The 13,385-nt window shown below is 42.1% G+C and overlaps 1 protein-coding gene across 1 annotated transcript in view; it reads right to left on the bottom strand.

Annotated features, from left to right (window-relative positions):
* LOC124796047 (lutropin-choriogonadotropic hormone receptor-like) overlaps positions 1-13,385 on the bottom strand; it is a 503,184-nt gene that overhangs the window by 157,405 nt on the left and 332,394 nt on the right. The window contains exons 5-9 of the mRNA XM_047260133.1: positions 10,678-10,752; positions 8,806-8,871; positions 6,000-6,068; positions 5,845-5,919; positions 2,794-2,911 (exon numbers count right to left, since the gene is read on the bottom strand). Coding sequence (XP_047116089.1) covers positions 2,794-2,911; positions 5,845-5,919; positions 6,000-6,068; positions 8,806-8,871; positions 10,678-10,752 — 403 coding nt within the window. The remainder of the gene's footprint in view (positions 1-2,793; positions 2,912-5,844; positions 5,920-5,999; positions 6,069-8,805; positions 8,872-10,677; positions 10,753-13,385) is intronic.

The raw sequence follows: 13,385 nt of genomic DNA, 5'->3' as shown, positions 1-13,385 counted from the left end.
TCATTCCAATCCCGGGAGCGGAAAGACTTACCTTAGGTGGAAAAAAGGACAGGTATACACTCGCACACACACACATATCCATCCGCACATACACAGAATGTGAATGAAATGTCTGCTTGTGTCTGTGTACGTGCGGATGGATATGTGTGTGTGTGTGTGCGAGTGTATACCTGTCCTTTTTTCCACCTAAGGTAAGTCTTTCCGCTCCCGGGATTGGAATGACTCCTTACCCTCTCCCTTAAAACCCACATCCTTTCGTCTTTCCCTCTCCTTCCCTCTTTCCTGACGAAGCAACCATTGGTTGCGAAAGCTAGAATTTTGTGTGTATGTATGTGTCTGTTTGTGTTTCTATCGACATGCCAGCACTTTCGTATGGTAAGTCACATCATCTTTGTTTTTAAGTATATTTTTCCCACGTGGAATGTTTCCCTATTATATATATATATATATATATATATATATATATATATATATATATATATATATATATATATACAGGGTGAGTCACCTAACATTACCGCTGGATATATTTCGTAACCCACATCAAATACTGACGAATCGATTCCACAGACCGAACGTGAGGAGAGGGGCTAGTGTATTGGTTAATACAAACCATAAAAAACGCACGGAAGTACGTTTTTTAACACAAACCTACGTTTTCTTTAAATGGAACCCCGTTAGTTTTGTTAGCACATCTGAACATATACACAAATACGTAATCAGTGCCGTTTGTTGCATTGTAAAATGTTAATTACATCCGGAGATATTGTAACCTAATGTTGACGCTTGAGTACCACTCCTCCGCTGTTCGATCGTGTGTATCGGAGAGCACCGTATTACGTAGGGATCCAAAGGGAACGGTGATGGACCTTAGGTACAGAAGAGACTGGAACAGCACATTACGTCCACATGCTAACACCTTTTTATTGGTCTTTTTCACTAACACACATGTACATTACCATGAGGGGTGAGGTACACGTACACACGTGGTTTCCGTTTTCAATTACGGAGTGGAATAGAGTGTGTCCCGACATGTCAGGCCAATAGATGTTCAATGTGGTGGCCATCATTTGCTGCACACTATTGCAATCTCTGGTGTAATGAATGTCGTACACGCCGCAGTACATCTGGTGTAATGTCGCCGCAGACTGCCATAATACGTTGTTTCATATCCTCTGGGTTTGTAGGGACATCACGGTACACATTCTCCTTTAACGTACCCCACAGAAAGAAGTCCAGAGGTGTAAGATCAGGAGAACGGGCCGGCCAATTTACGTCCTCCACGTCCTATGAAACACCCGTCGAACATCCTGGCAAGGGTCAGCCTAGTGTTAATTGCGGAATGTGCAGGTGCACCATCATGCTGCTACCACATACGTCGACGCATTTCCAGTGGGACATTTTCGAGCAACGTTGGCAGATCGATCTGTAGAAACGCGATGTATGTTGCAGCTGTTTGGGCCCCTGCAATGAAGTGAGGACCAATGAGGTGGTCGCCAATGATTCCGCATCATACATTTACAGCCCACGATCGCTGTCGCTCTACCTGTCTCAGCCAGCGAGGATTGTCCACGGACCAGTAATGCATGTTCCGTAGATTCAATGCCCCGTGGTTTGTGAAACCCGCTTCATCGGTGAACAGGTAGAACTGCAACGCATTCTCTGTTAATGCCCATTGACAGAATTGCACTCGATGATTAAAGTCATCACCATGTAATTGCTGATGTAGCGACACATGGAACGGGTGAAAGCGGTGACGATGCAGTATGCGCATGACACTTCTTTGACTCAGTCCACCGGCTCTCGCAATGTCCCGTGTACTCATGTGTGGGTTCATGGCAACAGCAGCTAACACATCAACTGCACTCGCTTCTCCTGTGACGGGCCTGTTACGGACCCGTTTGCGTGCTACGACCATACCTGTTGCATACAGTTGGCGGTAGATGTTTTGCAATGTGCAGCACATTGGATGCTCTCTGTCCGGGTACCGTTCTGCATACACCCTGCAGGCTTCAGCTGCATTTCGTCGACACTCGCCATAGATGAGTATCATCTCCGCCTTTTCAGAGTTCGAATACACCATGGTCACAGTTCCTACAACATTAAACCAACACAGACGTCTGGTAACATGGTGTACTGCATTTGGTCTGCGTGCGGAGACGAATGCAGAATAACAATAGCAGCAAGCGCTACATGCGGACACTGCGACAGCTAGACCAGCCCCACAACAGTGCACTACAGCCACTCTCGTAAGCACGGTCGTCATCGTAAACATGTCCCTGCAGATGCTGCTCGCCGACCGTGGCCCGTGTTTGTTACAACACGCAACTGTACGTCGGAGGTTTCAAGCGTCAACTTTAGGTTACAATATCTCCGGATGTAATTAACATTTTACAATGCAACAAACGGCACTGATTACGTATTTGTTTATATGTTCAGATGTGCTAACAAAACTAACGTGGTTCCATTTTAAAAACCGTAGGTTTGTGTTAAAAAACATACTTCCGTGCATTTTTGTACGTTTTGTATTAAACAATTACACTAGCCCCTCTCCTCACGTTCGGTCTGTGGAATCGGTTCGTCAGTATTTGATGTGGTTTACGAAATATATCCAGCGGTAACGTCAGGTGACTCACCCTATATATATATATATATATATATATATATATATATATATTATAAATCATTTACTACTTCAGTTGCTCTATGTAGTCGAAGCCTTACAGCTGTCCATTTAATTTTAATGGCATTTGAGCTGAGAGAAGTATTGGCTAATTAGTCCGCTGCGCTCACCTCGAAGTTGTAGACGGAGGGGAACACCTTGAGGCTGCTGGTGTCCTGCAGGCGCAGCTCGTCGATGCCCTCGAGTCCGCGTGTCGGCAGCTGCGTCACCGCCGTCTCCGACAGGTCGCTGCCGACACACATGGCGTCCGCTGCTGCAACTCTCTCCACACACGTACTCGCTAGCCACAGATACTCTGTCAGAATTTTCCATGAGGTGAAATAATGTAATTGATCAATAAGGCTTGCCGACAAGGCAAAAAGTAGCTTTTTGTTTATTTATTCATTAAGAGACATCAAAAACTTTAAGTGTGAACATAAGGCGCTGCGAGCAATGCAGCACGTTTTCTCTGTTCCGTTTATTTGGCATTGTCCTAATTAATAGTTGACTGATTAACCGACATATCCACCTAGAACAAATCCGCCCCTCTCTCTGACACAGTAAAATATTTAGGACTAACTCTTGACACAAACTTGCCATGGAATGCACACTTCCTCAGGAACCAAAACAAAGCCTGAAACAGACTAATACTGGGTTGTTGCATAAGTACTCAGGGTTTTTCCGTAAGTTTAATAAGCGCAACGGATACACATAAAAGAGACTGAAGTCATCACTTGTACATTCTTTACATCAGTCTCCCAAGGCTGCGGTAACTTTTCGGTTTCGCGAATGTTAAAATCACATGGTTTTGAGGTGAAGAACGTGCCATGTTCGGACAGAATTTTCATCCAGAAAGATAGGGAACGGAAAAGGTGAAAATCGAGAGCAAGATCAGGTGAATAAGACGTGTCTAGCAGAAAACAGGTGGGCGCTATCGTGAAGTAGCATGACTCCATGCAGTCTTCCTGGTCGTCGTTCTTGGATTCCGTCTGCCAGACAACTCAGTTGACAATAAATGTCTGCAGTGTTGGTTTCACCTCAGGGGAGCAATTCGTAGTAGACCACACTGTTGCTGTTTCACCAAATACATAACATCATCTTTATGGGTGCGCACACGTCTCGGTATGGGGAGATGCTATATTGTTTGGGCTCATTCACTCCTTTCTTTTCCTTACATTCGCATTAAGACAACATTTCTCGTTATCAATAACGGTGCAGGATTGGAAAGGTTCGTGTTGTTCACGAGACAATCGATGACGAGCAAGAAGAGATGCACAAATGGCCACCTGGTGATATTTGTGATCTTGGCTTCGGGTAGACGAGGCCAAGATTTCAGCTAGCCAGCCATGGCCAGGGAACGATTTCCAAAGCGCTCAGCCTTGGTCCTAATTTCCCCCACAGCCACACCACGTTGTCCCACTGCAAGGAGAGGGAAGATGGGGAAACGGTGAACGCACCACGTTTACGAGGTAGTGCAGGTGCACTGCATGCTACTTGATTCTGTATTTCACATTTCTCAACAACGCAGGTCAAAAATAAAACAATTTTCAGCATGACTGAATTATTTTTGGCGCTTCGAAGACATAATATAATCTTTATCTGGTACAAACTGCCGGCATACAGACAGACACACGTTGTCGCGTAATAGCGATTTAATTAGTTTCACAGTCCACGAAAGATCTTTCACACAGATATATAGGTGGAAATATTGTGGCACTTTAGCAGCCTCATTATGGAGACATGGAAACTCCACCTGAGGAACGCAATGTAGACGTTCTGGACAGTTGTAACGCAAAAAGAGTTGTGATTACATCTGGGTTTACCTTGCAGATCACCAGTTACATATGCACATGCACAGGAGTTATTTCAACTGAAACGGCAAACAGTGTCAAAAAAAGCTCAGGAACAGATGTTAATTTGACAGTGTCCTCGGAATCTTTATAAAATTAAACTTGTAATTGTTTCAGGGCCACAATGAAGTCTTCAAACCTCACGTTTCCATCAAAGCCAGTGAGCTTATGGGACTGAACTATCTGTGTGAGAATGCGTCTCTTCTACTACACGATTTTCTTTTTAGATGCATCCACTTGAAATCAGAAAGAAGCAACCTCGCAATGTCTTAAGGTGGGCAGTGTGCAGTGAAGTCCACTTAAAATGCGAAGTAAGCCTCCATTCCGGATGCTATAATTTTCGTTCCTGCTCCCCTTTTTTCCTTCATAAATTCAACAGCTAGTTTTAAATCGAGAAATCGTTCCTGGCATGCCTTCTGAGTTAACCAATGAACGTTTCAGTAATGTATGAAGTCTCCATCATCATTCCACTCAATTCCAAAGAAAATTGTTGCAACTGTCAGTGTAATAATGTGAGCGACTATTCATACCATCAATTTCTTCACGTGCACCAGGCCTGCAAATATAGTACTAAGCACTTTTTGACGAACAGAACAATGAACCCCTTCTGTCGATCGTTGTTTTTTGCTCGTTCATTGCCAACAAAATCTTTAAACTCCTTCTGCATGGTAACGTAATGTCGTTTCATATCTAAAATACATATGGGTGGAAAGGAACAAAAATGTATTTCCCACAATGCGTGAATTCTCTCCAGTTCTTCTGTGTCGAATGTCCCCTAGATGATTTTACTTTTCTTACAGGAAGCTTCAAAATAAATTTATAAAGAGTAAATGCAAGACTGCACCTATCTTTAGATGATACAACCAACAAAAGCTTGTTAGTTTCCTACACATACTCTGGAGAAACACTACGTAATCGACTGCAATCTGCTTCTCCTCTTTGTTGAACATGTCAGTAGTTTTCAGTAATACATTTTTTTCTGTGTGGTAACTGTGATGGGTGCACTGTTGCTGTTAGGTGAATGGTGAATGTCAAAAGACAAGGTCTGTTACTGGCTGCCCAAGTCATTGGTTTACTATAGACATAAGTGAAGCGTGAATTTTCTACTGTGTCCCCCCCCTCCCCCCCTCAGTTGCGCGCGTGCACACATACACACACACTCACTCACACAGGACACACACACACACACACACACACATACACACACACACACACACTCACTCACACAGCACACACACACACACACACACACACACACACACACACACACACACACACACACATATACACACACGCAAACACTTAGAGGATCTGGATCATATCAGAACTCACATGCGACGGAGATGATTGAGACCGACGAATGCGTCCATGTCGAGATGTGAAAGGGCCCTGTTACCTTTGAGACTCCTGAAATTGTAAGGCATAGCAACGTTAGACTAACAGTATCGCATTGTTTCAAGAACTCAGGATGAACTAAGTTTACTCACAGAGTGGCGATGTGCGATCCCCAGAAAGCCTCAGCTTCCACCGCCTCCAGTGCGTTGTAATTGAGCAACCTGAGAACAGTAAAACCAATAACGTAACAGTCATACATCGCCTTGTGTTTCAATACTTTCCCATATTCATTAGTCCTCACCTGAGGACTGGGTTTCACTAAGACATGACATTCAGAAGAGTTGTAGCATGGAAGGCTTTTGAAATGAGTCTATGAATGAAATAAAATTAAATTCATCAATTTTCCACAGCCCTTTTCCGTTATCATGTTATAAGAATTGATGACGAGGATGGATGTTACTGTAAAACACTGAATGATGTTAAAAGAAAGTATTACTTGTGTAGGAAGTCGATTTACGAATCTTCGTACCATTCAGCAATGGTGAACATACGTAACGTTTCAAAATACGGTTCACTGCATTCCATAAATTTCTGCTAAATCCTCGTGCGACACATTTTTAAATGTGGAAATGTGAATCGCTGTTTTACCTCAATTCAACGAGTCTATGAATATCACAAATCCAAGCAACGAACTTAAGATCCAAATGGAGAAGATAGCAAAATTTGCATTTTCCAAACTTTTTGATTTTACACTAATTGCACAGTCGCCTGAGTGATCCCCAATACGACAATCTGCACTTCAGTCACAATAGTAAAGTCACATCACTCCTAAGAAAGCTACGTAATCAGTTCAATATCTTGTGTCAGAATGATTGTAGATTAAGAAAAACGATACCTTATATTGCAGCAGCATAAGTCTGAGTTGGTCAAAGAACATACTTGCAAAAACAAGAAAAAAATCTAAGTGAGAGAGGGGTGTTACAATAGTTTCGTATATAAACGTATTTCCAGATACAAGGGAAAAAGGGCCGGCCGCGGTGGTCTAGCGGTTCTAGGCGCGCAGTCCGGAACCGCGCGACTGCTACGGTCGCAGGTTCGAATCCTGCCTCGGGCATGGATGTGTGTGATGTCCTTAGGTTAGTTAGGTTTAAGTAGTTCTAAGTTCTAGGGGACTGATGACCATGGATGTTAAGTCCCATAGTGCTCAGAGCCATTTGAACCATTTGAACAAGGGAAAAAGGTAAACAGCAGAGGGATTTACCAAACGTGTACGTTTTTAGACTAAATTTCTTCCATATTACTGGGACTGCTTTCATGCAACCGTGAACTACGTTATTGGTAAATTAGTATTATTACCAGGTACTAATGATCCAACACGGGTAAAGGAATAAAGAAACGGTGTTAGTAGACTTAGGTCATTATTTGGAAACACCATTGTTACTGCACAGAAAAGCTGATTAATGATCACAGCCCATACAAGAATGCATCATTCTCAGAGTACTTAATGAAAGACCCTGAAAACTCTCCCTGAATTACATTGATGTATACTAAATTTGCAACACAACATTTTGCTTACTGTGCGCGCACGTTACACTACAGAAAATACGTGGTTAAATTTCTATGTCCGTTGGGTGCAAATTTTAGTACACCTCTGTCAGTAACAACACCCTTAACCTGGCTAAACATGGCATGAATAAGAGCTTGGATGACAGATAAGGATATTTCATTCCATTGGGCTTCAACTTCATGCGAGACAGGTTTTGTTGTCTATCTACAATGTTTTTTTAATTACCTGTTTCCGTTGTGCACGAACCATTCTAAGGTGTAATGGTATCAGCTCCAATTGCAACGCGCCCAACTTATCAACAAAATTTACATGCTACGTCACAAGGTAAAATATTTGTCATATGACATAGTATGTAAATTTTGCTGGTAAATTAAATAGGTTACTCCTTCAATTGTTACAGTCAAATCTAATACTGATTCACGTAGTAGCGAAAGCAATCTTTTTTTAAAAAAATTAAAGCACTCTGGATTGAGACCAAAACCTATTTTACAACAACACTGCGAGAGTTTCTTTAGGATCTACAAAGTTTAAGTTAGAGTTTAGAGATCGTAGTCGCTGATGAGTGGTGGCGTGCCAGTCTCTAGACAGTCCGTGACCAGATGATCCCTGTGAGTGAGCGATCTGAGGAAGCTGATAGCTAGTCGAACATCCTCTGTATTGAGGCAGGTCAGGACAGCAGGTGCAATATGTGGTCTTGCGTTATACTGTTAAAAGATAACGTGGAGAAGTCAAAGAAAGGCCAAAGGCATAGGCCTCTGCTCGTTACAAAAGTAATTTCGTAACTTATTTGGCATTTCATGTATATGTGTCCGTCTTCACCTGACTCATTACTATGGAGAAACCAACTGATTCAAACACTTACAAATATAGTTACAAATATAAAATAGAGCTAGATTTATAAAAATTAAACTAACTCATAATGATTGAAAGATATACTTACGATATTTTACAACCCCAAATTGTCATGTGTGAAAGTGACAACAAAGTGAAAATAATAAATATTCATGGTAATTTTTTGTACTATCTTTTGGTCTTGTGGATAAGAAACTTCCGTCGAACAGGAGGACAGAAAAAGAAGTGTAGCAAACAAGATCTATGTAGATCAGTATAACGAGATACCATAATTATTTATTCTCCCACGTTTTCGCATTTAAACAACTATTATGAAAGGAAAGGTAATAGGTAACTATAGAACAAGAAAAAGAGTATACAATAGAGGCTAGGATAATCTACGAACTCATGCAATCTACGAAATCATGCAAAAAAATTGATGATTCAGTCTTATTGTATTGTAGAGCCTAAATTTGTATCATGCACGCAATACACGATTTAAATTACATTCATTAATATCCTTCTGGGATACAACTATTTTGGCTTGTGGCTCCACTTACATTTGTTCGGCTTTCAGCTTGATCCACCGTCTGCCAATCCTTTTAATTTTGTTGTTGTCCAAATCCCTGAAATAGAAAACAGAAAAATCCTATTAAACATATGAGCAATGGTCCACCAATAAAAAATGTGTCTCGATGATCTTTTCATTGGTTAAAGGTAAGCGTTAGAGAACGGCTGTAACTGGATTCAATATTCGTAAATGAAATTTAAGAATATAAAGACGAATATAGCGTGATATCAACAGGATAAAATACGGTGGTACTGACAGCCTCACAAAATGGTACAACGGGAGATTCTTAATGAGTAGTATGGTAAGATAAATGACTTATAGTGAACAGTTCAGCGATACGAATGTTCTCATAAGAACGTAAACCAACCAAAGGCCAACAACTATAACTCATGTACACATGCCGACCAGACAAATAGAAAATGACGATATTGTAGAAGTAAACGAGAGAATTGGACACGTAATTCGGTACTAAACGGGAGAAGAAACTGTAGCAAGCATGATGGAATACCATGGTGGAATCCTATGGTAGGGAAACGAACAAAGAGTTTTACGTCCCAAATATGACAAGGCAATTAGTTATAGAGCACAGAATGGGACTCGGTACTAACGGGAAGGGAAACATCTATTAAAGGGAGTCATTATGGTTTTCAAATCCATAGACTTAATGTAACGACTGAAATTGAAATCTCGATGGTCACATGGGGGTTTAGGTCGCCGCCCTTGTAAAGTGTATGAAGTGTCTTAACCTTTGCACCTTCACGCTTGATGGTAGGGTATTGAGTACAAGGAAGAGTTACAGGATAGAAAGTGGAGGAAGATGATACAAGCAAGATTTGAGAAAAATCGAGTCATCTTTAGAGGATTTGCCACGCGAAAAAAATATATCAGTACGATAAGTGATGTTGAGCAAGATGTTTGAAATCCTCTAAACAATCTCGTGATCTGTACGGTCAAGAACTATGAAAGAACAGTAAGTATGAATGGCAAATAGAGAAGTCCTCATCAGAAAAGACGTAAGGCATGAATCAGGGATGCAGTATTTATCACTGCTGTTTAGTGTATATATGTAAGAATTAATGAAGGAAATAAAAGAAAGGTTAGGAATTGGGATTAGCATTCAGCCTCAAGAGACTGAAAGATGCGCTGATGATGTTGCTATCCTCTGCGAATGTGACAAACACGTAGAAGGGAATTAAGCGTACTGATAACGTACACATGGAGCAGCGCAATGTATGAAAATGAACCGTGGCTTGTGGGGAACTGTAGACGAAGAGAATATTAGTTGAAGATTAAGTGTACTGATAAAAAAATGAGGAGATGAAGAGTTTGTTACAGGACAGGAAATATTGGCTGGCCACATCATACCCTTCAGAAAACTTATGACTCAAAACAAATTAAATTACATATTCTATTTTTGATGACGAATTTTGAGCACAGAATTAGACGCACTTATCAGTATTTTTGCTCTCATATATAGAATCCCTGATAATATACATATGATTGTGGCATCTCATTAAATATTTATCTGGTTTACGAAGCTGTTACTGTAAGTGTAGCCGATTATGAGGATGGTGATGAGATTTCTAAAGCCTCATTTAGCTGTATACGAAGCTCGCTGGTCACTTCACTAAAACTAACGGCATAATCGTATCGTTGCTCCTCATTGTGCTTTGTGTAAACGTATAAAATTCTCTATTTTTAAACTTCTCGTTACGTCAGTGTCTTTTTGATAGAAGTATGGACAAGGCTGGATGTAAGAACAAAACATTATTACCGCAATTATATCTGCGTAGGCTAAAATCTGCATTGGCGCCATAAGCTCGCAGTTAGCTGCTGTTGCGTGTCGCAGACGTGTACTCACACCATGTGCATGATGTCGGACGTCTGGAGATCGTCCAGCAGAGGAGCAGCTTGCAGCCCGGTGTGGACGATCCGCCTGCACATAAAACATATGATACGTGTTGGCCACTGTTGTCAGACCAAAGGCAAATTCTGGTCACTCCATTATAAACGTCCTTTTGTGCACGCAAGAAACCTACAAACAAATTTCATCACAGAATGAAAGAAAAATCACCTGTCCATTAAAACTGCAACACTGTGAATGCGGCAGTCAACAAATCGGAATCATATACGACTGATCAGCATCCCAGTTTAACGGGAAAAATAATGTAACATGTAACGCCCTTTTACATTCTGTGTGTAAGGAAAACTTACACACCAGGTATCTTATTCATAATTCGCATTTCAGTGTCGTTTGCTTGTGAGAAGACCGTCGTAGATCTCGTGTAAGGAGGAGAAACGTCTAGGAGCAAGTGTGGTTTATCGTTGTGCGATATTTCTGTTCCTGTCGATCGAAATCCCACGAATGTCTTCTGAATATGACATCGGTATGTTGAGGCGGGTCATACTAATGGCATGCAGGCTGCCAGCTGTCCCACGCAGCTGTACAGATGTGTTGTTCGCAAGGAGGTGCAGGATCGTATAGTTAGATTAAGTACCATAAATTAAGGAAATAGACTTGTATATACCAAGTGGATTCTGGACACAGGACAGTGTGATAACGCATAGAGCATAGCAATTACAGGGCCATCATTGCGGCTTCGCTTGATGCGGCAACAGAGAGCGGGGTCAGACAAAGGGGCGCCGAAACGACAACAATAGACACAGAAATGGCAAGAAGTCGTTTTTTTAAGACGATTTCCAACTCTGCATACAACATCACGACGCACGTATCCAAATATGGAGGCCATGAGGAGGATGCACTCAAGCAAACAAACAGCCTTGACGGCCCAACGGTACCGAACGGCCGTCGTGTCATCCTCAGTGTGGTGTCACCGCCAGACACCACACTTGCTAGGTGGTAGCCTTTAAATCGGCCGCGGTCCATTAGTATATGCCGGACCCGCGTGTCGCCCCTGTCAGTGATAGCAGATCGAGCGCCACCACACGGCAGGTCTAGAGAGACGTACTGGCACTCGCTCCAGTTGTACAGCCGACTTTGCTAGCGAAGCTACAATGACCGATACGCTCTCATTTGCCGAGACGATAGTTAGCATAGCCTTCGGCTACATTTGCTACGACCTAGCAAGGCGCCGTATTCAATTGATAATTAATATTATGAAGCATGTACCGTAACGAGAGATGTTCTACACTTGTGGATTAAAGTTAAGTATTATATCAACTACGTACTTTCTTAGCAATTCTCAAGATATTGTCCTGTTCCAGACCTCACGCCAGTCAGCGTGTAATTAAACGCGTGCATTTCGGCCTCCTCTAGAAAAACAGTGTTAGCTCTTCTGCCAACACTACACTCAGCCCTTGGTCACCGGATGTGGATAGGGACGGGAATGTGGTCAGCATACTGCTCTCCCGGCCGTTGTCAGTCTTCATGACCGGTAGTTCCTCAATCAAGTAGCTCCTCTACTGGCCTCACAAGGGCTGAGTGCACCCTGCTTGCCAACAGCTCTTGGCAGACCTAGACGATGACCAATCCAAGTGCTAGCCAAGTCCGACACGCTTAACTTCACTGATCTGGCGGGAACCGGTGTCACCAGTGCGGCAAGGCAGTTGGCTCCAAGAGGATACACTCGTAAATCTCAATTGGTTCCAGCCTCTGGAGTGCAGGTTTCGAGGTGCCTTTGAGGGCACAACATGATCATCGCTTCTTCGCGTCTGTTACATTTCTCATCATTGGCTGTGGCCTATTGTCGAGGCCTCTGTAAGGCTTACCTTTCATAACGGTTGGTTACCTGTTCATTCCGACTCACCTCTGGTCATGGGTTGCAGAGAGACTGGCATGCCACCACTTACCAGCTACTATGAATAATGGGATCTGTTATAGAGCAGAAGCATCACGGAATGACTGACGTATCCAAAGTAGTCATTCTGGTTCATTTCGACTAAATGGTCAGCCGACCTAGAGCCGACATCTCTGCCAGAGAAGGTAGTTCTGTTACTAAATTTCATACCGTGTATATCCCAAAACTATCTACAAATTCAGTCATGTGTTTTTCCTACTGTATGACTATATACAGAATGTGACAGCTACAAATTCAGTCATGTGTTTTTCCTACTGTATGACTATATACAGAATGTGACAGCTATAAGTGTAAATATTTTTATATGTGTTGCCTTAATATGTATGCACACCAGTGTGTTGATTGTTTCTTCTCTAGATGAAAAGTCTCCCCGCAAGCACATCAAAAACTTTACGACCTGATGTGTCCTGCGTGACCATACCTGGACCGTGAAGTGAACAATACCTGGCAGTATAGACTTTCCATTCAACGTCCACGCATCAACGCTTCAGCATCTGACCTGTTCCACAGGGGACAGTAAGCATTAATTGCTCGTTCTTGCTACGCACAATAGCATATAATGATGTAATGTTGCTCAGTACACCGTCAATTAGAGTTGTAATTTTAATAGTCAGCAGTGTACGAATATGGAAACACATACCTCAGAGGTTTAAATTTCCTTCAATTCTTGTCTCTGATCACAAATTATTACGTCACCAGACTACCGGTTTCGGTCTATAATGACTATCTTCAGATCTGTTTTATAAAAACA

The sequence above is a fragment of the Schistocerca piceifrons genome, chromosome 4 (genome assembly GCF_021461385.2).
Source record: "Schistocerca piceifrons isolate TAMUIC-IGC-003096 chromosome 4, iqSchPice1.1, whole genome shotgun sequence".
In the NCBI taxonomy this organism is placed as follows: domain Eukaryota; kingdom Metazoa; phylum Arthropoda; class Insecta; order Orthoptera; family Acrididae; genus Schistocerca; species Schistocerca piceifrons.
This window is presented reverse-complemented; position numbering and strand designations above follow the sequence as displayed.